The 23,395-nt window shown below is 41.4% G+C and overlaps 3 protein-coding genes across 6 annotated transcripts; all 3 read left to right on the forward strand.

Annotated features, from left to right (window-relative positions):
* Positions 1-369: 369 nt before the first annotated feature.
* On the forward strand, positions 370-7,033 carry gpr61l (G protein-coupled receptor 61-like). Of its 4 annotated transcripts, none has more exons than XM_035387318.1 (3): positions 370-752; positions 868-956; positions 4,685-7,033. In XM_035387318.1, exon 3 carries the CDS (start codon positions 4,777-4,779, stop codon positions 6,049-6,051), a length of 1,275 nt encoding a protein of 424 aa, XP_035243209.1. In that variant the 5' UTR covers positions 370-752; positions 868-956; positions 4,685-4,776; the 3' UTR covers positions 6,052-7,033. The 4 variants fall into 4 exon arrangements, with proteins under 4 accessions (XP_035243209.1, XP_035243212.1, XP_035243210.1 ...); XM_035387320.1 differs by lacking the exon at positions 370-752 and adding an exon at positions 767-848 and having other exon boundaries at positions 893-956; XM_035387321.1 differs by lacking the exon at positions 868-956 and having other exon boundaries at positions 370-835.
* A 7,671-nt stretch (positions 7,034-14,704) lies between these two features.
* LOC118211630 (caveolin-2-like) lies at positions 14,705-17,566 on the forward strand. Its single transcript, XM_035388982.1, has 3 exons — positions 14,705-15,185; positions 16,265-16,452; positions 17,044-17,566. Exons 1-3 carry the CDS (start codon positions 14,991-14,993, stop codon positions 17,192-17,194), a joined length of 534 nt encoding a protein of 177 aa, XP_035244873.1. The 5' UTR covers positions 14,705-14,990; the 3' UTR covers positions 17,195-17,566.
* Positions 17,567-20,547: 2,981 nt separating this feature from the next.
* cav3 (caveolin 3) lies at positions 20,548-23,051 on the forward strand. Its single transcript, XM_035386952.1, has 2 exons — positions 20,548-20,772; positions 22,230-23,051. Exons 1-2 carry the CDS (start codon positions 20,662-20,664, stop codon positions 22,569-22,571), a joined length of 453 nt encoding a protein of 150 aa, XP_035242843.1. The 5' UTR covers positions 20,548-20,661; the 3' UTR covers positions 22,572-23,051.
* Positions 23,052-23,395: the final 344 nt, after the last annotated feature.

The following is a 23,395-nucleotide window of genomic DNA, read 5'->3' on the forward strand; positions in this document are numbered from 1 at the left end:
TCACCTCCTAAAAATACTTGCGCCTGAAAGCTACACCTTAACTCTCACTATTTAGAGTAAATCTGTAGGGTTACAATCATGGTTGGCTTGGCCTTTATGTTTTGAAATTGACCAGTCATAGAAGTTGAATATTGTCAAAAATAACCACCACATCAAAATACAATGGCAATTTTTTCTGCAAATCTGAGCACATGAACAGAAGAACTGTGGAGGCCATCTGCAGTTTGTTCCCTGGCGTGCACTGTAGTGCCCGTGTGCAGTAGGACCCTGGGGACACCAGCTTCTCAGGGGACAGAGGAGCGTGTGTGTGTATTCCAAAGAAGAGCGGGGGGAAAAAAAAGTCAAGGCACACAATGTGTGACAGTCACTGCCATACACAGGGCTGGGGAGAGAGAGGGAGAGGGAGCATCCCTTCTGCTGGTGGGAAATCACCATCAATGCTGTAAGCCATTCCGTGCCGAAAATGCCGTCATCCTTCTGATACTGCCCTGCCCCATAATGACCACCTCTGCCTGTCTGGAGCAGGCCTGAAAGGTCCCAATGGTAGCACGGATGTCCCGCTCTCGTCCCGTCCCAAACCGGGCCTGCTAGAGTCTGTGGCAGCACCAGAGCGCTGGTTCTGCCTGGCGCAGTACTGACAGGCTGGGTTTACCAGAATGAAGCTCCTCCGGCACTGATTGAACCTCAGCGGGAGAGGAAAGTCGCAGAACGCAGAGGATGGTGCGGGAGCTGCTGCAGGTCCCCTGCCGTTGGTGAGTAGGAGTCAGATTCTATCAGCTCCACCTGCCCAGCTGCAGCTCTGCTCCTCTTATTAACCTGGATTTCACCAGCAAAGGTAATCTGAGAAAGTGTCTTTTTTTTTTTTAGAACTATGTGAGCAGTGAACTAGAAGGTACTGAACCTACGCTTGAGAGTCAGCATCCACAATGATGAACTTGGACCATTCAGACTTCAAAGTAAGACCTGTGTCCTCCACTTATATTTTAAAATATCAGTTCGGTATTTCGTAAGAGTCTGACGGCAGTTAACCTGGTGACTGGAGAAAAGAAAAGTCATTTTGAAACCTGGTCAGAGCCTGACGCCTGACAGATGGCCTGCAAAAAGGGAGAGTGAAGCCAGGGTGAAGAAAATCCATTACCAGGGTTCTCTGTCTCTTGTTGTTCGCTGTTTAGGTCTGTGCGTTTGTTTGTGCTGTAAGACGTCAGAGTAGTGCTCAACAAGCTGAGGAGATTGGCAGGTTCGTCATCAGCTTTAAATAATTGTGTTGCAGCACATGATCATGTCTCTCGTTCTCAAATCTGTCTAAAGATATTTGTGTTGACTGAGGAAGTCGAAGTTATTACAATTTAATTGACAAAGCAAAATCTTTAGTTGTAAACTCCTCTTTGCACAAGTCCATACATTTATGCATTAGAAAGCATGGCTAAATCGTTCTTATGATAAAAACAAATCACACAGTTCAAAGCCATTTGTCATTGTTCGTTTTTTCTATTAGCCATTTACAATTGAGGCATCTGGTAGCGTGTGCATCCGACACTTTAAATGATGACCATACAAAAAGGTGATCATGCAACAACAGCAGGAAGTGCTAGTGGGTGACATACTCATGGTCCAGGTACTACTCCAGAAGAATCACGCAGTGCTTTCCATCAACAAGCTTAAAGTGCTTTGCGGACAAATCATTAAAAAAAAGACTAGATGATACAAGAGAGAGATCTGGACATATTAGGACGTAGTGGACATGAAAGCCCAGTCATTTCAAAAATGCTCAACAAGTAAATAATAAAAAAACTATTCTGTTGGAAGGAAGGAGAAAGCATCATGAGGAGAAATGTGTGTGCTGACACTGGAGGGGTGGATTGAGAGATTGTGGTGTGGGGGCAGGGAATGGGAGAGAGCGCAGCACAGCGACGCACGAAAGATGACTCACAAGAGACCCCGGCACAGAAACCGTGTTTGTTCCCGAACGTGCGATTGATCACAGAAGGGCAGTGAACCCCAGCCGTTAGAAACAGAGCATTTCACTGGCGCTTTGGGCCATACATACAAAGTGCACCTACAGTACCCATGTACTGCTTGGGCTGTGCGGATGCTTTTGTTGGTCGTCTCCTGTCATCTGTACATACTCTGCCTTGTGTGGGGGCGGATGGGTGGGAGGGAAACACAGAAGCCCAACAAGAGATAAGGGAGCTCCTTGCATGCAGACAATACAGAGGACAAGGGATTTCCATAGTGTTTGTGCTTCTGCCAGGGATAAGTCTAACATCTACTAAAATATATTTCAACTGTTTTTATTTGATTCAAATTACATCCATGTATGTATGGAGTCTCATGATGTTTTCAATGCACTCATTGATTTGTATTATTTTTGTAGTGTATTGTAGTGATGTTACACAATGCCTGTGTCAGACCGCATGTAAAGTACTGTCTGCAGTTATGGCACCAATCTATTAAACAGTGCAGAAGCTGAACTTAAACAGCAACAGCATTAACTCCAAGCATGACATGTTGTTATGTATTGACTCCAGGTATGACATGTTAAGAATATTAAGTTTTTGTAATGAAAGTTATGGAGAGTTAAGGAATTAATACTTAATTTATTCAGGCTTAGGAAAGGTCCTTTGAGGTGTTCAGGCCCAGGATTCATGCAGTGCTGGATGCACTCTAGTCTGTATTTAAATGGCAAGTTTAGATAGTCTGAATGGCTTGTTCTAGTCATTATGCATTGTAGTGTTCTTATTTGTGCAGGTCTATAAATAGGCCAGCCCATAACGGTGGCTTATCAAATACACTGAGCAAATTGATTACTTTAATTTATCCATATTAAATTAGCTACATTAAAGTAATTGCTGTCTAAATTTTCAGCCTGTATCATAGGCAGGATGATGTGTTTTGGAATAATCCCCAGAGATTATCGTGAATTTTATTTTCAATTTGGTTTTAATGAGTCACTTTGATGGGCAGCCTAGTGAAGGTGCACAGAACGGCACATGAGGACAGCCTTACATAACCATACCCTGGCTCTGAATGGCTTTGTGCCTTACATTTTAATTCACAAAGATTGAGCTGCTGATCTGCATTGAGCTGGAAAGTACATACTGGGGGACGGGGACATTCTAAACATTTAAATTAATTGAAATAAAACAATTCAAAAGATGGAACAGATAGCAAAAATCTTCCCTAAATAATTTAATTTAATTCTGTAGTTTTTCTACATTTTCTGTAGTTTGATCAATGTAGCATGTTGGGCTTTCCACAGTGTTCATTTTTAAGAATATATAATGCATCTTCCAAGAACTAGATAAGAAATTACAATTGTGGTTGTCTATGATATATGCATATGATATTATATAATTAATGCTGTTTGAATTGGATCAAAACTTTCAGTCTCGTTGTGTTCACTGATGCCAGCAAAAGAATGCATTTGAATAAATGTGTCAGTGTGGAGACATCTTCAGGTCACTTGACAGTCCTTGCAAATCTCGCAGAGACACTCGTACTGCACATAGGCCCAGATAAATCATACAGATGTGATGCACAAAGTAAACAGGTGGCCTGGCTATTCCAGTAAACTGCAGTTTTACTGGCTGGTGTCAGTGCGGCTTGTGTGGGAATGAGCTGGGTTTAGCAGAGCTACATACATTGTTTTCCTGTTTTATCTCCAGTACACACAAGGAATAGAGGTGCTTTGAGGTGATTTATGGGCATCGTTGTTATTCTGTTTCACCGGCAACACAGGAGTGGGTGGAAATGGGGTTCCTCGTCCTTGAACTACAGTTTACAGTGCACATTAAATCAAACAATTTATTACAAAATGTGTCCAGTTTGTTCCAAGAAGAAGTATGACTACTAAGTACTGTATATCAACTCATTAATAGTCTTAAAGGTTTGGTTGTTCTTGTGATTTGGAAAAATACTGTAACTGGGAAACGTCCATTTGCCAATCTCACAATGGCTCTAATCCAACAATTAACATGATAAACAGTGAGTTGATATCTTTGATAATGTCTTTAATCTTTCCTTGCTGTCAAACAGTTGTTTATTGACTGAAAGGCATTTAAAATGTAGGGCCTACATGAAGCGACATGAACTGTTAGATAAAAGCCAATATTTTGCATATATGCTATTGTACCTGACCTAATTCTTTGATTGTTAATTGTCTGCCAAAATAAGAGTCCAATAAATATGACGGTTACAGAGGACTTGCAGAGCCAGTTTCCCTCTAGTGCCCTTTAGGCTGACAGTTTCTTTGAAGGATTTCAGGTATGACGCACAGAACATAATCAATGCAGCCATGCTGAAATGAGTGTCAGAGAAAGGAGACCTTTTCTCTACATGTGATGAGACAGAAATGTGGATGAAAATGGAATGCAGACATGTTCATTTGTGACACCCAAAAAAATGTGAGTTGGTTATCGCTGACTGAAAACCTAGAATGTTTTAGATATCACCCAGAGGCTTAACAGTCACACTTTACAATTATGAAAAGACAAGTCCTGCTATCCCAATTATGTGAATCACTGCAAGTGATAATATAAAATGAAAAATAACATTTACAATGAAAAAAGCCAAAGTGATTTCTTGAAATCAACCACCCAACAAGAGAAGAACAAGTCCAATATACAAGATTGTGGGTAGTTTTTTTCATACCCATAAAGTAATGCTTATTATTATTTCTTTGCAGGAATACATAATGTATATTGCTGGAATGTGATGATTTCTATCCGAAGAAAGAAAGAGTCCAGGATGCTACCTCTCAAGAGTTCCTTGTGAGAAATGGATGGATCAGGTCCCATGTTGAACCTTGTGAGCAACCGTTCTTTGCACAATATCTCATCTGGCCTGTTGGGGCCCAAACCCACAACTCCTGGCGTACAGCCGGGCGTTTTCACACAGTCCCAGATCAAGGACCTGGTGGGGATGTTCTTTATGGTGAGCCTCAATGCAGTGGCCCTCCTGGCCAATACGGCAGTGATGGTGGCCATTGTAAAGGCCCCACACCTAAGGAAGTTTGCTTTTGTGTGCCACCTGTGTGTGGTGGACCTGCTGTGTGCCGTGCTGCTGATGCCCCTGGCCATGGTAACAGGCTCTCCCTTCTTCAGTGCTGTGGTGTTCACCGTGCTGGAGTGCCAGGTCTACATCTTCCTCACCGTCTTCCTCATCTGCGCCTCCATCCTCACCATCATGGCCATCAGCGTGGAGAGATACTACTATATTGTGCACCCCATGAGGTATGAGGTCAAGATGACGCTCAACCTGGCCATTGCCGTGGTGATCTTCATATGGGTCAAGTCCATCCTGCTGGCTCTGGTGACCCTGTTTGGCTGGCCACCATATGGGAACCAGAGTTCGATCAGTGCAGCCCACTGTTCCTTGCACTGGAGCCACAGTAACCTCCGGAAGTCCTTTGCTGTCCTCTTCAGTGTGGTGTGCTTTCTGGTTCCGTCCCTTGTGATCTTTGTGGTTTACTGCAACGTCTACAAGGTGGCCCGGATGGCGGCCAGACAGCACATCCCTGTGCCTACCTGGACCACGAGCCCCAAGCACCGCTCGGACTCCATCAACAGCCAGACTACCATCATCACCACCCGGACCCTGCCCCAGAGGATGTCCCCGGAGAGGATCTTTGGAGGCGGGAAAGCGGCCCTCACCCTCATCCTCATTGTAGGCCAGTTCCTGTTGTGCTGGCTGCCTTACTTTTCCTTTCACCTGCACCTTTCGCTTGGGGATTCACCCCAGAGCCCTGGAGACTTGGAGGAGGTGGTCACCTGGCTGGCCTACTCCTCTTTTGCCGTCAACCCGTTTTTCTACGGGCTCCTGAACCGACAGATCCGCGAGGAGCTTTGCAAGCTGAGGAGGTGCTACTCCACCCGGCCCCAGGAGCTGGGAAACTCCAGCCATGAGGGCTCCATCCAGGAAAACTTCCTCCAGTTCCTGCAGCGAACAAGCTGCACGGCAGAGACCCGCTCCAGCTGTGTCCAGTCCAGCCCCAGGAACACTCTGGACCAGGGCGTCCGCATTCCCGGGCAGATCCCAGAGGAGTTCAGTTAGCCCTCCTCAAGCACCGTGTCTTACTGAAAGCCTCATGGCTTCAAGGTGCCAGTCAATTCTTATTCTGCATGCAGCGTTATCCTTCTATACAGGGTGCAATACATTGCCATTTATATTGTATCAGTAGAGTTTGTGTCTTATCACTGAAGCAACAATGGCAACATTCCACCAGATGGATACTATGAAGTTTACATGCATTACATCTGTTAGTATTCCATTACCCCTGCCATCATTCAGCACGTGCTCTTGGAAAAGACACATGAGCAATTGAAGATTTGATGTAACCAATATGGATCTCTGGCTATTTGCTGATATAATGAAACAATTACTAGAATGTAACACATATTAACACTTTTTTGTTCATGTTCATATTCCAGAGAATATGAGAATACAGTGAGGGGGAATTGTATAACAATTCATGTTCAAATGACATTTTCAATTAAATCATATAATTAGATTTGTATCTTCATCCAATCCTGTTGTCCTCAATTAGTGTGATTAGATTGAATGCTGAGTGTGAAGTATTGTGCAGATGAAAAGCATATGTATTTCTGCATTCCCTGAGGGTGGGTCACAGAGGCAAGGAAAAATTCTACTGGACAAATTGGGCCATAATGTGGAAAGGAGAAAGACTTGGACTAAATAGAATAGCATAATGGTCACAGATTCAATTTAATAAAACTGAATTAAAAAAATTATTATCTTACCAGTAATAACAATAACAAAAATGTTGATACTGCTACTATTAATACTACTACTACCATTATTATTATTATTATTATTATTATTATTATTATTGTGTTGCAGTTCAAATTGTCATTGTTCAAAGATGAAAAAGATATCTATAATTAAAATTTGTAGATACAAAGTACGTAATACTAAAACTTGTGGACAGATATTTCTGAACAACTCGAGCATGTATTATAATATCAAATCCCTTGACACAGATATTTTAAGATGAAAATTAAAATTATTTTGAACAGCAGAATTTTTGCTACCATTTGTCAGAAAATGTTCTTTGTTATTAAACTATATACAATACGAGGAAATACTGAATTTGGCACTGGGACAGACGTTCTTCGAAAAATAATGTTTGCACTTATTTGTTTAAATGTATACAAGTCTGAAACGTATAATTGAAATGTATTATTGTTTATAAATTTTTTATATTTAACGAACCTGAATGATTGAACAAGTACCTGAAGATAATGCAAGCAATGTCTATCCAACATAGTGCCAGCATGTATGTTTTGTTTTCCAATAAAGAAATTCAAATTACTTTGAAAACAGACCTACTGTTTTTTAAATTTCACATCAGTATCACTAGCCCCTAATCCCCCAGCAAGACCCATTTCTCTATTGTGACTGAGCTGGTCTTTTGACTTTTTAATAGACTTGGAAGTATAATTCCACATGGACTTACTCATAGTCATTCTGAATAGCCTCGGAAAAGCCCCATGGGAGTTTTGCTGCTTCTACACTAAACCAGACCAGTTGAGAGATCATTGCTGAAATATCACCTGAAATTATCTGTTGAAACTGTTCCATTGGCAAATGAATGTCCATACAGATAAAACGTCATCCAAAATAAGGTTGCTATACCCTCAAACATCTGGCAAATATGCACTGTGTTGTATGTATGTATGTGTATATATATTCAAATCTGAATGAATGTTAGCATATTCCTCTTTATGCCAGGAGGTGTTGGTTGATATTGTCATGGAAATGCTATTAGACAGAAACACGCAAGCTACTTGCATAGCAACAAGGTGCCTTTCTCTTGGATCTTTGATTTGCGAGACTGAACCTCTGACATGTCTGGTTTTAATGCATCACTAATAATCCCTGAGTCATTAGCATATTAATTATGGTATTCCCATCTGTGAGCACAGTAGTGACAGGCCGTACAGCAGACGTCTTCTGTGTCGTGATGCAGATTAGCATGATGATGTACTGTATATTCAGTGAAAACCCATGAAGCCGAAAGGGCACATAGATGCAGATTTCCTTCATGATTTATATCCATCTGTCTGTTCTCTTGGGATATTTCTTATCCATGTGAGAGATGACATCATTGATTGATTCACACAGATCAGCTGCACCAAATGGTAAAGGCTTCAAAGGGCACGTTTCTGGCAGTGGGTGGTTCATCTTTCCTGCCAAACTTTTTCTCCTTGATGCGGTTCTGCACCCAATGGCGTGGAGTCATATCTGACCCATGCATCTCTGGGGCTTCAGCTAACCTGAATCAGAAGTAATAAGTAATAGGTTACAAATGGAATTTCAAGGCTGTCTTATTTTGTTAAAATATTCAATTAATTTTATTATCATCTTCTGGACAGAATTTACATTTTTAAATGCAATTCTGACTATCCTTGGGAAGCGATAGAAGGCTTATTTTCAAGGCACCAGGACTTTACAAAACACCCATGATTGGGTTATAGACTTTGTGTGTGTTTGGTTAGTCCAGGTGAACTCTTTTTAGTGTTTCTTTTCATAATTATTTTTTTAACTGGACACTTAATTTCATGTTCCAACTATCAATCCAACAATAACGACAAATATACATCTCTGCTTTATATTATGAATCATGCCACGTCAGCCTCAAAATTCACCCTGGATTAGTTAGTTATCCATAGAAAATATTATGATGTATTAAAATTGGGCTGTCTTGGTCTGGACAATATTTCAGCCCTGCTGATCAGCAGAAGAATTACCCCCATGTGTGGTGCATATTCTGGAGAACACATGCCACACATCTGAATTTCTAGCAGGGCAAGCAAACTCATCAGCTATAGACCCATTATGTTCAGGCAATGGGTTCTCGGCAGTGCTGTGGCAATGTTGCCACATAATGCAGTGTTGCTTTAGAAAAACTGAGCTGCTTTACATCAGTTCATAGATCTTTATGTGAGAACTGCTCCCTTTGAGCAATGTGCTCTGAGACTGGTGGTCAAGCAAGAGTTAAAGGCAGACAGACAAGGCTTGGTTATTCATCTCAAAACTGTCCAGGCTAATCAGAACATGAGAGGGAGAGGAAACCTCATTCACTGCATCAAATAATGAATAAACAAAATCAGGTTGTGGGTGAAAAGGAGCAACATGTGCTGTGATTAAGGATTCATGGTAGAGGCACCTCTTTCCTGATCAAAATAGAACTAGATTTTTTTTTAAGGGTAGCATTTGAAAGTAGGCAACCGCATCGTGCTAAAGATTAAAGGAAAATGATTAAAGAGAGAAAAAGCGGGGGGGGGGGGGGGGGGGGGGGTCTGTTTACCTCCTCACTCCTTCAAAAGAAGAGTACTGGATAATAAAACAAGGACTTAAAGCAAATGCCCTCTGCATAAATATGAAGCACAATCTGCATGCTGAGTGACCCCTGTTAAAACATGGTCCTGGGCTCAGTTGTGTTGCAGTGGTGGCCGATCGGAGAGACAGGCAGGATCTGCGATCCAGGTTACTGTTACCACAGAAACAGCTGGATGGGCCATATGGGGAAATGGACAGGACAGAACGGTCTGTAGTGCGTCTCTAATCCACTTATAATGCTCTTTTACATGGGGGAAGGTGGGAGGGCAGGGTCTAATTTAGCTTCTAATTTCCCCTATTTACCCATGTGTGTGCATCACCACCTTGATGGTGACTGTTCCTCCGGTACCTGACGTTCTTGTTCTTGGGGCTTTATTCTTTAATGACTATATTAAAACATGGAGTAATTGTTCTAAATTGTAGTGTTGCCATCTGCCAGTTGTTTCCATCCTTTTGCCGGTGGCTGATGGTGTTCCATAGACCTGGAGGGGATCCTGTTACACAACAATTAGTCTCTTGACAGTCTGATTAGCACAGACCAGTAGGGGCTGGTTTGGGCCTGCTTCAGCAAGGTTAGAGCACATCAGAGGGAGGGAGAGAGAGAGAGAGAGAGAGTGAGAGAGAGAGAGAGAGAGAGAGAGTGTTGGTGTACATGTCTGTTTTGGTTGCTAGTGCAAGTGCATGCATGGATGCATGTGTGCTTGTTTTTGGATGTTTAAGATGTATGCTTTTGTTGTACTGTCATTCATATTAGATATTAGACCCAGGCCTCGATCCACTGTGTATTTTTATTTTATTTTATTTCACCTTTATTTCACCAGGCAAGTCATTAAGAACAAATTCTTATTTATAATGGTGGCCTGACAAGCGACAAACAACAAAAAAAAAAAAATATATATATATCATGAGATTTGAAGATCCCATGATATTTATCAAAGGAGACAAGCTCCAATAACGGCTCCAGTTTTGTTAAATAGATTTCCTGACAATTTTCTCAAAAGGCAAAAATAGCATGTCAGCATTGTCTAATTACATTTTGTCGAATGATCTGAAACCATTCTGTGTGACAAATATAATAGAGGAAATCAGGGGCTAGTACTGTTTTACAGCGCTGTAAACCAGGAAATTTAACTCAAACTAGGAAATGCCATATGTCTTTTCAGTGAATATTTTTTGATTCTGTAAAATATTGGATGATTCACAGAAAATGGAATGTCATGTCATGGGTCCTTGTAAAACAGATTGCCACCAATGCTAGAGGCAGGCAAGACAATTGAACAGAATTAGGTTACAAACCTGGCAAAGGGCGGGATAAACCTCAGTGTCACACATATGGCAGTCTCCAGTTCAACAATCAGTTGGATAACTGGACATTTTGCACACTTTGGGATGCAGTTCAAAGCCTGTTTCATAGCTCTGAATACATAAAAAGGGTAACTTAAGGAACAAAACTAATTTCAACCAAGGAAAGTTTATTCTTTTTTACAGTTGAGTTCACCGGAGATTTAATATCAGATTTGCTCTGTGTTTTTTGGCCAGTGACCCAGCGAGCTGTAACATGCACCACAGGGTGATGTTCTTTTCACTTGTTAACCCCCTCACTCAGCTGGGTACAAGTCACCTGACACAGTGAGTGCCCATACAAGGGGAAGTTCTTGTTGGCTTGGCGGGTCTGCCATTTAGCTTTAATGGTGCCAACACAGTTCAGTTGTCTCCTATTTCCCTGGCATTTGAGTGCCTCTGGATGCAACGAAACAATTTCCAAAGGGCTTGATTTCCCATGTGACTTCCTATAGTCCCAGGTGATCACCAACTGGGGTGTTGGTCTCATGGGTGCAGTGTTCTGCTTTGAGAATTCACACTGGAATTAAATCACTGCTGCTAGTATTTTTTTCCACCTTGCTTCAGGGTCAGCTATTACAGCATCTTCCTCTTCATCTTTCCATTACAAATAAACTTAAGCTTAATTTGTTTAATATGTTGAGCTTAGAGACTCAAAACTGTTGCATATAAGTGAATTGGTGATAACCTGCATTGTGGGCATAGCAATGACATGTTGCTGTTATTACATATTTTTTGCTGTCATTCATCACCATGAAAAGGTCAATGATTTTCTACATATGCTCATTGGAAATGGACCAATGAAAAAGGGCAAGATGGATATTTTAGCCAGTCAAATTCACTTTTCAGTGAGTGTCAATTTTTCAAAGAATCACGTATGAATGTTTTAATGAGTAAAGGTAAGAGCTACAAAATACAATTCTCTAATCAATGTGTTTAAATGGTCTCTCTTTGATGCCGTCTTTGCAATGAAATTGCAGAAAAATGAAAAAAAAAAACAGTTTCATTGTACAGTTGAACCACGCACCTGAGTGGGAAACACACCTATGGGGAATATTCTAAGACACTTCCCATTTTAGTGTAAGCTGATAACCGCGTATATCGGGTGACCCGCTCAGTCCCAATGCTTATGATTGATCAGCTTTGATTATGTGAAAGAATGGGCAAACCTCCCAAGGGCCAGTGAATGCCTAGATTCAGTCTGCCTCCACTGCACATGAGCGTGCCACTTCAGAACACAATGGCCCCTGTCAGAGGCAAGCCATGCAAAATGGCTCACTTCACATTGAAGTGTGTATCGAAAAGGCCTCGCGCACAAAAAGAAATCACAAAGAAAAAAACGACCAACAGTCAGATCAACATGCAATAACATTCACGTTTGGACAAAAATGTAGATCGATTCCTTCAATAAGAAGGAGCGGTACAGCCACCGGTACTTGTCTGCTTATTTAGGCCCTGTGTCCTTAAGCTGTCCCATACCACAGGCAGCTGACAGTGACCTCAGCACCACACCCCCTGAAGAGGACGAGCACATAGCATGCCTCTGTCTCCATCACCAGCAGGAGCCGTCAGAGAAGACACACGTGCTCCCCTTCACTGTCCTCCTCCCACTGCACATGAAACACACACCTCTGCTGCCTGGGCAGGACTGTGCGGCCCAGTCAGTGAACTGTGGAGGGAAAGGAAGTATTGGCTGACAGGACATGCATTAAAGCAAAGCCTGTGCTTCTTTGTTCTCTCCAAAGCAATTCAGAGATTATACAATATTATATCTACACCGGGATAAAAAAGAAAAATGCGATCAAGGGATTTATAGGAGCTACCTAGCCTTGCGTAACGCAGTGTAGTTGAAGGGTTTAACAACGGTGTAAAGCATAAAAGGGGTCATAAAACATAATTTCAAGGTCTCTACTAAGAAACACAAGAAACATGAAAAGGGCCCTAGTTCACATGAATTTGCCATAATACTGTTATATTCACCTACAGGTAGTAACTACATAGTGCATCGAATGCAGTTCCCTGTGAAAATTAAGCCCTGGATAAGTGTGCTTACTGTAGATTTATCAAACATGTGAGTTGAATGTGTATCGTCTTCGTTTTATGTTTGCTTGACAAACTTTCCTCTGTTTTCCAAAATTTTTTCCATACAGGTAATGTGGGATGGGTACATTAAGTATCTTTCTGAAAAAATTGAAGAAGACTTCAGCTGAAATAGCCCACACTGGCACCACCTATTAATATCAGTCGAACGAGGATCTGTTAATGGGTCCAATGCTTTGAGAAAAGAGATGTTCTCCCCTCTAAAAGCACATTGTGAAACCCAATGTGTCAAGAGCACATCAGAGAAACACATCAGAGACAACATAAAATTTTCCTTATCCCCACTCCCAACCACCCTTCCCTCTCCTCCCACTCCTACAGTCCTGCCTCATGCCTTCACAGTTGTGTAGCCACAAGTGAACAGGGGATCATATTTGTTAACAGAAATGAAGATAGAATAAATATCAAATCAAACGAAAGATAACAATTTGTACTATTTGGCATCTAGGTGACCTATGTCTTCAAATGGTTTATTGAGTTTGATTCTCATTAATGTCCATCCTTATAGTAATCTAGCAGTCTCCTGATCTAATTTATGCATGACTATTTTGTGACTCCATCACGTTTTAATTGTCATATGGGTGTCTACCACTAACATCTGATTACTAAGATCTTATTTGGATTTGACACAGGTAGTGTGTGTGCTGTCATACCATCTTGTAAATGGTAAATGGACTGCATTTATATAGCGCTTTTATCCAAAGCGCTTTACAATTGATGCCTCTCATTCGCCAGAGCAGTTAGGGGTTAGGGGTTAGGTGTCTTGCTCAAGGACACTTCGACACGCCCAGGGTGGGGTTTGAACCGGCAACCCTCCGACTGCCAGACAATCGGTCTTACCTCCTGAACTATGTCGCCCCTTTGTCACTGTAACAGTAAAGGTTGTACCTAATACTGCCTCCATCTAGCTCAATAAAGAAATTATTAAAATCATATGAAGTACTTAACTTGGGTCCGTTCTCACGGATCCAGTTTCACATACAGTATGAGGAGTATTGAAAGTTCAGAAATTCGAGTGACACAAATGAGAATGGAAGCTTCCCTTGCAGCCAGCAGAGGGTGCTGCTCAGCTGTCAATACAGTATTTCAGTTCGGTCCACTACGCGTGTGTCGATCCACTGTGCATGGGTGTGTGTGTGTGTGTGTGTGCGTGTGTGTGTCCTGTCCACTGCAACTGCCCATTTACTGAGGGAGTAAGTCTCCATAAAATTATATATTGGACACCTGGTCCAAAGCCTTGCAACTTTTAAAATCATAAAGCATAGTATTCAGCTCTGTAATTATTTGTACCAATCACAGGTAATAGGACTGCTGATTCACAGTAAAATGTTCAGTGTATGTAACCCTAATACTATTTATAAAGATCTAAAAGGATAAGATGTATGCTGTCTGAGATAGTTGCTTTAGCATTTAACATTTTTCTGTGCATAATGCAGTTTGGGTATGGCAGTACAATTGTCTGGACATCACCCAACAGGGAAAAGCATGAGGCCACAGGAATGATCAAATTAAAGAATATAATTCCACCAGTTTTACATTGATCCAAAGGCATTAACAAGGGCCAAATAGCACTTTACCTTCAAAGAAAATAAAGCTAAGGCGCAATAGTACTTCTTAATTTTTTTGTCTTTAATTATTATTCTTTTTATCAGGTAGAGCGGTAACTTTTCAGTAGCTTTTTCTGTCTGAAACAACACTGTTATTAGTGATGTATCTAGATTTTTTTCTTCTTAATAAAATCGAAGCTTTAAAAAATATACTGTCAGTGGAATTCATAACAACACACGCTACACACCTCTGTTGCCAGCTAACGTCCTTGGAATAAAACTGCATGTGTTCCTGTCGACTGTGGGCGCTTAAAAGGTTCTCTCATTATCTTTCATTTTTCCGTGACTCTGACTTGCCTCTCACTTTAGGACAGCACTGGGCAGCTACATTTCACACCTGCGCGATAATGACCACTTTATTTGACATGTTAGTCTCAGTGTCGGAAACGATGATTCTCGCGAAAGCCAATTTGGAAATTCCTTCAGCCGTGGTCACTTTCTTAATATATCCCACCAATCAACTGATCGAAGAGCATGATTGGTCACTTGTACCGTTGGGTGGGGAGGAGGGGTTAGGTGGAGACGTAGCTTCACCCATTGTTTTGGCAGTATGTGGAGGTTCTTGCTCCACAGACAGGCGCCATGATCAAGGAGGATTCCCAAGAGGAGACCAAGATCGACCTGGAGGGGATCGAGGAGCAGTCTGAGGAGCAGTCTGAGGTGCAGTCCGAGGTACAATCAGAGATAGGGTCAGAATATGGTGCCCAACCCAATCAAGGAGCCACCAGGCCCTCGCTAAAGGACAGGGACCCCAAAGGAGTCAACCAGTGCCTTAAGGTAAATGACAGATATGTTGCTATTGTTACACACCAGGGTAAAGTGTCAGTTTTCATCCCATGTGAAATTATTGGACCCTAACTATGTGGTGAAATGTATTTGGTAGCGTTTTAATAATATATTTTTACTTTGGGTGCTTGCTATCTGGGGGTTCAGGCCTGGTTTTTGCTTTTGTCTGCTACTTTGTGAACGTGTCTTTGTCACAGTTTTCTGTAAAAATCACTGCACAGATAAAATTGATTGGATTTGATTTTACATGTGGCAAGAGAAAATAGTTCAGTTGTGTGTGTGATATGCTAATGCAACTACTGTCAGGAAAATGTCAGGAGAGCATGATCACGACTGTGTTGATATCGTACTTGCTGTCTTGTGTGATGAGCACATTTGATAAGGATTTTCACATGCTGAGAAATGAATCCTATGTATTGTACTTGCTGATAGATAAAATGTCAGAATTAATCAGCTTTGATTCAATGCAAAGAAATCTCATTTGAATAAGGACAAGCCATTGTTATGTGGCAATACTGACCTCTGCAGGCAGGTTTGTGTCATCTGATTTCCCCCGATATTGATTGCGTGCTCTGCCTGTGGTGCAGACCAGTTAACACACTGTAACCTCCTGAGACCCAGCAGAAAAAAGTATCATAGAATAATTTTCATTTTCTGACATAATACAACTGCCTTGGAAATATGTTGCAGTGAAAATATTTTCTAAAATATTATTTATTTGATTTTTGTTGAATGGCTGTTGTAGAGTAGGCTTCTGGATAGTAGAATATGTAGTTTTACTTGAGATTAAGACCAGAAACCCATGTCCCCTACAGGGTACAAAAATTAATTGCTGGGTTTTAGAAGGATAAAAAGAATACAGATGACTGGCTGACATAATCAAGTCTGCTTGCAAGAAGCAGCAGAAGCTCTTATGCATGACATTAAATAATGGCGGAAGACGTACAGTATATTGTCAAGGTCATGGGTTGAGAAAGCCATCGCTGGTGTGAGAAGGTCCTGGTGCTCACACAAGTGCACTTTGGCCTGATCACTGACGCCCTCCAGTGGACGTTCCTTCTCGCCTCCAGGTCACCTTCGTAGACGTCATTGCTGAGCCTCCCTCAGTGCGCAGCTTCGACAAGGTGTGGCTGTGGAGCCACGCCCTGTTTGAGGTCTCCAGGATCTGGTTCTACAGGATCATCTCTCTGCTGCTTGCTGTGCCACTGGCTTTGATCGCTGGGGTGCTCTTCGCCCTCCTCAGCTGCCTCCACATATGGTATGTTGTTTCCATGGAAATGGCTCGTGCACACCATGCTTGACACAGAGAGACAGCCTCATCCATGCTTCTACATGTGCACAGACGGCATGAGCTCTTGGGAAAGGAACAAGTTAAGCCAATGCTGTAACTAGCTTTTCCTGGGTAATGTTCCTCTTAGTGCTGAGAGGCAGTGTACAAAATGAATGTAGCCTGTGAGTGACTGGAAAAAAGGTGGTGCACATGGTGAATTCTATTCGTTTATAAAGTTTATATTATATTAATTGTAGAGTTTTTAAAGATGGCTTCAAGAGCTGTCTTTTCATTGTAAATGATTTATTTGTACACTGCCTTAAGCAACAGAACCCAGAATGTGGTACTGAACCCAGAACCCAGGGTTTGAGGGCATTTTATTTGTAAACCTTTCTGTGAGTGTTATTTCTGCATTTTGATTATCAAAGCAGACTGTCAGTGTGAGAGTTTGTAAACTGAAGAGTAGGTGGACATAATCTTCTGCATTCAAAATGATATTTCAGAAAGAGGAGAGCAAATAAAGAGTAGCCTAGGCTATGTCAACATCCTTGGATCTCTGTCTCTCATTTCTTTGTAAAGGTTGATCATGCCCTGTGTCCAGCTCTTCCTGATCAACATGCACTGGGTCCGGACCATCTGGGCCAGCGTTTTGGACATCACCATCTCTCCTCTGTTCAGCAGCATGGGGAAATGCTGTGGGGCTATCAGCATTCGAGTGGCACAGGAATGACTGTTCACACCAAGTTGTCAGAACGACCCCCCTTCAGAACTCCCTTATCCTCAGTGTAGACAGAGTAAGGGAGGGGGCACCTCCCCAGGAAAGCCCAGCTTTTTGAAACGGTAGGAAGTTGCAGTTACAGTCAAATAACCTGCTGCCATCCTGCACATGGAATGGAATACTAAACCTGACAGATGAGCCAGGGGAGATCTTGCTGGACACACTGTCGGCAGCTGCTGAGGTTAACGGTTTTACAAGGACTTTATAGGAGTAACATTCTACCATTGTGACAAAAAATGCTACATTGTTTTCTGATGTGTTGAAAAGTGGTGTTCATTTAAAATCATGATACTGAACACAAAGCAATAAAGTTGCTTTGATTGACTGGCTGCTTAGTGTTACGTGCATTCACTTCAGATTAATCAGTGCACATACATTTTAATTGCACATACATCAAACATAGACTCATTCTCTACTGCTGCCAAGGTCTTCTAATCAGCAACAAATTGAACACATTACAATTATTACTTGGTATAAGTAATTGTTGTAATTGTTGCAATTGACTGGCTTCGCAGTAGACAATGGATTTTCTATTTGTTTAATGAGCAGACAGGCGATCATTGACCTATGAATGACAAACTGTCAGCCATATGATCTCTCGGATCTAGTCTGTGTGACGGGAACACAGACTAGAAAGGTGTCTCCCAGCCTGCTTGACCTGGGCCTGCTCATTAGAGTTTGGCGGGTGAATGTGGCGGTTGCTGGAGGAATGATGTACCGGGGTGACAATGAAAAGACTAGCGATCAGAGCATATGTACACTGTAGCACAGTAGCATAAACCTCCTGCGTTCAGTCTGCAGAATTTAATGGCATGCCCAGTTTTTCAGTAAGGAAATTATCATCCTTAGAAATGGGCTGTGGCAGATTTCCCCACTCAAACCACCATGTTAATGTATTTAGTATGTAGTAAGATCAGGCTTCATTTTCTATATATAACTATAGGCCTAAGTTAAGCTAAATGAAACCTTTTTGCATTGAAATGCAACTGGTGCCATATTTAAGTAATTAGATAATTTATGTAACAACAAGTCCAATGACAGCTGTACTAAAGGATGATTAGAGCCATTTTGGCTCAAATGGGATATGGGGGAAATTATCTACTTTCAAAAATCTGAAGAATCTTCAACCAAAAAATCATGAAACCAAAGATTTAGCATGTTTTATAACCACCCTCCCATGAGAGAGAGAGAGAGAGAGAGAGAAAGAAAAAAGAGATTCACAACACACCTTAAGAATTAGAATTGAATCTCTTCTAAAAACAAGATAGCACATTTTCACAAACAACCAGACTTCAAAACATGAATTTGACAATGCCTGCAAGTGCTTCAAAGGACAAATAGTCTTCACATGGCAGGATGTCTAAGCTTTATGTTTTAACAGCCCAATTCATGTTTCTCAGACTTAACCATTGCAACATTATGATTTTACCCTTAATTTGACTGAAAGAGTCAAGCAAATGCTTCTTTTTTCATTACTTGCATGCCATTTTCCTTTAATTAAATGCAGGATTTTGTGAAAATATGTTCATAATGAAAAGCAAAAACCAACAACAAAAAAGTTTTTAAATTGAATGACATTTATTAGGAGGAATTCAGCATAGAAACACTTTCTGAATAAATTCACTTGCATTTGTGTGCCATTTGAGGACATTATGAACTCTACGTCTGGTCTGTGTCTGTAAAAAGTAAGAGGGGTTTCCGACGTATCACACCCTGCCCGATATGTACTGCCTTCTATTTCTGTCCCTCCCCTGGGATCAAGGCTCACCCCCCCCCCCCCCCCCCCCCCCCCCCCCCCCCTCTATTTCCTCTAATTAGCTTGGCTCCTGCCCCTGTGCTCCATTTGATCCAAATTCACCACTCCCGTACAGAGTTTGCCAGAAGTGATAACATGACCTCACATCACATAGACCCCGTTGTCTAATTTTTGGTGTTTACTGTTTGGTCATTTTCAGAGAGAGAGAAAGAAACTTTGAAATGGCTAGTAAACCTAACTTTAAAATAGTTCATCTGTGAAAGATAAGGAATGCAGTTATTTTAGGGATGGGATCAAGTTTTATGGCATTTATTTCAGAGAGAGAGAAATACTGACATTGTATATCAAAGTTTGATACTTTAAATGAGCAAAGAGAAAAAAAGGTGTCCACTGTGTCCTGAAACAGCACCCAGACTAAAGTGAATTCCTTTTAAAAGTGGGAATACTGAACTTTATCTTTCAATAAGCAACTCTGTAACCTGTGACAGTACTGATGTGCTTGGTTTGAACCCGGCAAATTTTTGATAAAACAAATATATACCACTGCTATTTCCATGAAAAACAAATATCTATTTATCTGTGGCTTTATTGCTTCAATTTAAGCATGATATATATATATATATATATATATATATATATATATGTGTGTGTGTGTGTGTGTGTGTGTATTGGTTTCCATTACTATAACTTTTACACCAAGACAATAGAAAATAATGAATGGTACCAAATATATTATTTCATTGTAAATGTTGACATGAAAGACACCTTAAATATTCATATAGCTCCATCCAACCCTGATCAACACATACTGTTTTTCAGTACCTGTCACTTTCATAAATTTGCTGCTTCAATCTGTTGAATACATATACACAGTGAGGATGGCCATGTTCAGCCCCAGAGCTTCTTCAGGAAACAAGCCATTCAGATTGAAATCAAAACAATAATGTAAATCAAAACGTCCCCAATGAGAACAAATGAAATCCAGAGACCCAGTGGTTTTCCAGGAATAAATTGTGCCATATTTTACTGGCAGAGAATAGTTTATTGTATTTACTGATAAAGATCACTTGCTGCACATGCACAAATTTAATAATTCAATTAGACACTTACAGTGGGAACCTCTTGCCCTGCACCTACAGGGAATGTTTCCGTCACCACTACGCACCACTACGATTCCTCATTTAACCAGACACAGTGACACCTACAGGTGGAAGGAACGGATTTTATTTCAGTTTGTTAATGAAAATTTCATGATAGAAATACATAGACCAGCTCTGCCAGTGGCCTACAGCATCAGCTTGGGGTGGAAAATCATGTCACCCTGCTAGCATGGCATGGCTGACCTGGCAGCACCGTGTGAAATGTGACACGGGGCCTGGGTTCCCCTTTTAAGAAGCACTTTCTTGCTGTGAGTTATGCACACAGTGAGAGGGCCCAGGGTGTGGATGGGGGTGGAGGATGGCAGGGGGCACTGGGAGTCGGGCCCATTTTTTTGACAGGCTGACGGCGCCAGCTGTCCACTGGCATTTCAGACGTGCCATCAGGCAAGCAGGAGAGCAGCAGAGGTCTGGGGGCTGCTGGCAGACCGCTCTCGCTCTCGCTCTCGCTGTGAACTGACTCCTCTCGCTCCCCTACCCGAGGCCCCACCCCTGCCACTGCAGCCATGGCGGAGCAGTACAACGCGTCCGACAGGAAGATCTACAGGGACAGCAAAATCAAAGAGATCGACCTGATCAACCGGGACCCCAAGCTGATCAATGAGGATGTGGTGAAGGTACGCCCCAAAGCACTGAGGGCTGATCTGGTTTTGCTGAAGCTTGAGGATTCACAGTGCATGCTCAAAGCCATCCAGTCATGCATCCTGTGCATGATATTGTGCTGTAGTCTGTGGCAGCTATGCAGCCAAAAATAGCTTGAAGTCTACTCTGGTGTTTATTTGGGCAAGTCGAGGTCAGAAAAGTCAGTTTGCTTTTGCTTTTCTTTGGATTGCATTTTTAATTATGCTATGGAATTACTTTTTACGTGTATTCTTTTTAAAATTTTAATTATGTGGATTTTTGGAGATGTTTAAAGTGATGTCAAACAAAAATAATTTTGAGAATTTTAATCTTTATTAACTGGAATCTACTTACATTTCTGTAGTCTAACTATTAACCGGCTACTCCCCTTTAATAGTTGCAAAGTTAATACAATCTCATTAGAACTTCAGATTTCATTAGAATATTAATTCCTCTTTTGCTTATTTGGCTTTTCCAATGATAATTTTCAGTAACCTGTTTGCTTTGGCCTTTTTTGCAAATTGTGTGATTTTGTTATGGTCATTGTTTATACCATATATTTCCTAGATTAAATTATTTAGCAGTCATGCTAAGACTTGCAAATTTGTCTAATTTTGATAATATTTCAAGTTTCTCTACAACAGAAAGTGCCCAATTTCACACTCATGTGTGTTTGTATGTATTGTGCATATGTATATTACACCAGTACACAAAACAAGCCTGGCACACAAGCCTTCCATACAGGCAAGTTGTACAACAGACTTGACAAATGCTTTCTTCACACCATTGTTTTTACTGTGTTAACAAATGCATTTACCAGTATATATCATGTAAAACAGAAACGGTAGTTTTAGTTACTTAGCAACTGAGTGCTTACTTAATCACTGCAGGAGTATAACATAAAGAAGCTGTGGTATAATCTTACTGACCCTTTTTCTCAATGCTGCAGTCTTTTTCTCAGTTTGTTGTTCGTTGCGATCGAATGTGGCCTTTCCTTAATATGGAAATGAGAAGCTGTTACCTAACAAATGACATTTCCTCCATGTTCCTCCTATAACACTGGGTGGCCTGTGCAATATAAATGTAAATGCATGCCCAACCTTTGTGTCCTCTGTTTAACAAGTGAATCAGATTACTGCATTGACTTAGAATTCACCAGTGGTGTGCGGTTCGGAATGTCAAGAGACAAACATTAGAGCAGATAGTGAGAGAATATTGTTTTTGTGTCTCCTGTATGTGTTGAATATATCTAGAAATATTCATATTCATATTCTTTAAAAAAAATCATTTTATTGACTTACTGCTCCTTCATTGAAAGAACCCCATGGCACAACAACTTTCTGAAGAATTATTTAAAGATGATTTACCACTGGAGCACAAAGGTGAGTAGATACGGAATTGTTACTTACTATTCACACTTGATTAACCCTCTGAGGGCCCCCTCTTCCCCCAGGTAGACTTTGAGGATGTGATCGCCGAGCCGGACGGCACCCACAGCCTGGACGGGGTGTGGAAGGCCAGCTACACCACCTTCACCGTGTCCAAGTACTGGTGCTACCGCATACTGTCGGCCATCTTCGGCATCCCCGTGTCCCTGCTGTGGGGCTTCCTGTTCGCCTGCATCTCCTTCTGCCACATCTGGGCCGTCATGCCCTGCATCAAGTGCTGCCTGATCGAGAACCAGTGCCTGAGCCGCATGTACTCCATCTGCGTCCACACCTTCTGCGACCCCCTCTTCGAAGCGCTGGGAAAGGTCTTCAGCACCATTCGGGTGGCTCTGCGCAAGGAAGTTTAGATTGGCTTTCTTTTTTTCTTGCGGGGAGGGGGGGGGGGGCATTCTGACAACTGGTGCCACTGCCTACACTACTTCCCTGCCTGAGCCCCTCTTTATCCTGTCAAAGTGTGTGTCTGCTCTGAAAGGCTGGTCACTTCTTCAGCTTGAGTGTGATCGCTTTTACGCAGTGCACTGAAAGATTATGCTTTGCCGCCAGGTTCGCAGTGGTGGGCAGGTCCCCACTAGCTTCATATTACACAACTAAGACATTGCTTATTGTGTTGATCCTTGATGTGTTAATGTGTTCATTAATTATTTATTCAGTAACCATAGGGTTGTTCTGCCATGTTAGACAAAAAATGCTTTTAAAAATAAGCCAATGTAAATGACTCTACATTACCTAAATGGATATGACTCCGCTTGGCCATGCTGGTCAAAGCTGAAATCAGAATTTGCATTTAGTATGTGAAAACAAAGATAAAGTGATTAGTTGAAATATGAGCTGTCTACTGCTATACTAATCCACAACATGCTCTGTCCTCAAAACAGACATGAAATATTAACTGAAGAGAATGATTGATGAAGAAAAAAATCATTTTCAGCTTGATCACTTCTCCTCCCTTTAATGTAATAACTTTTTTAACCACTAGGTGGTATCAAGAGAAACACTGTCAGATGACCTGGTAAACTTACATGGATGGTCAGACAGATGGAGACAGACACACATGGAAGCATAAAATTAGTTTTGAGTCTCCTCAGTTATTAATATTAAATAGTTAATTCATTCTTAACATAACATACAATTTATATTCAATAAATAACTGATATATATATGGCTTAAAGGC

The sequence above is a fragment of the Anguilla anguilla genome, chromosome 13 (assembly GCF_013347855.1).
Source record: "Anguilla anguilla isolate fAngAng1 chromosome 13, fAngAng1.pri, whole genome shotgun sequence".
In the NCBI taxonomy this organism is placed as follows: domain Eukaryota; kingdom Metazoa; phylum Chordata; class Actinopteri; order Anguilliformes; family Anguillidae; genus Anguilla; species Anguilla anguilla.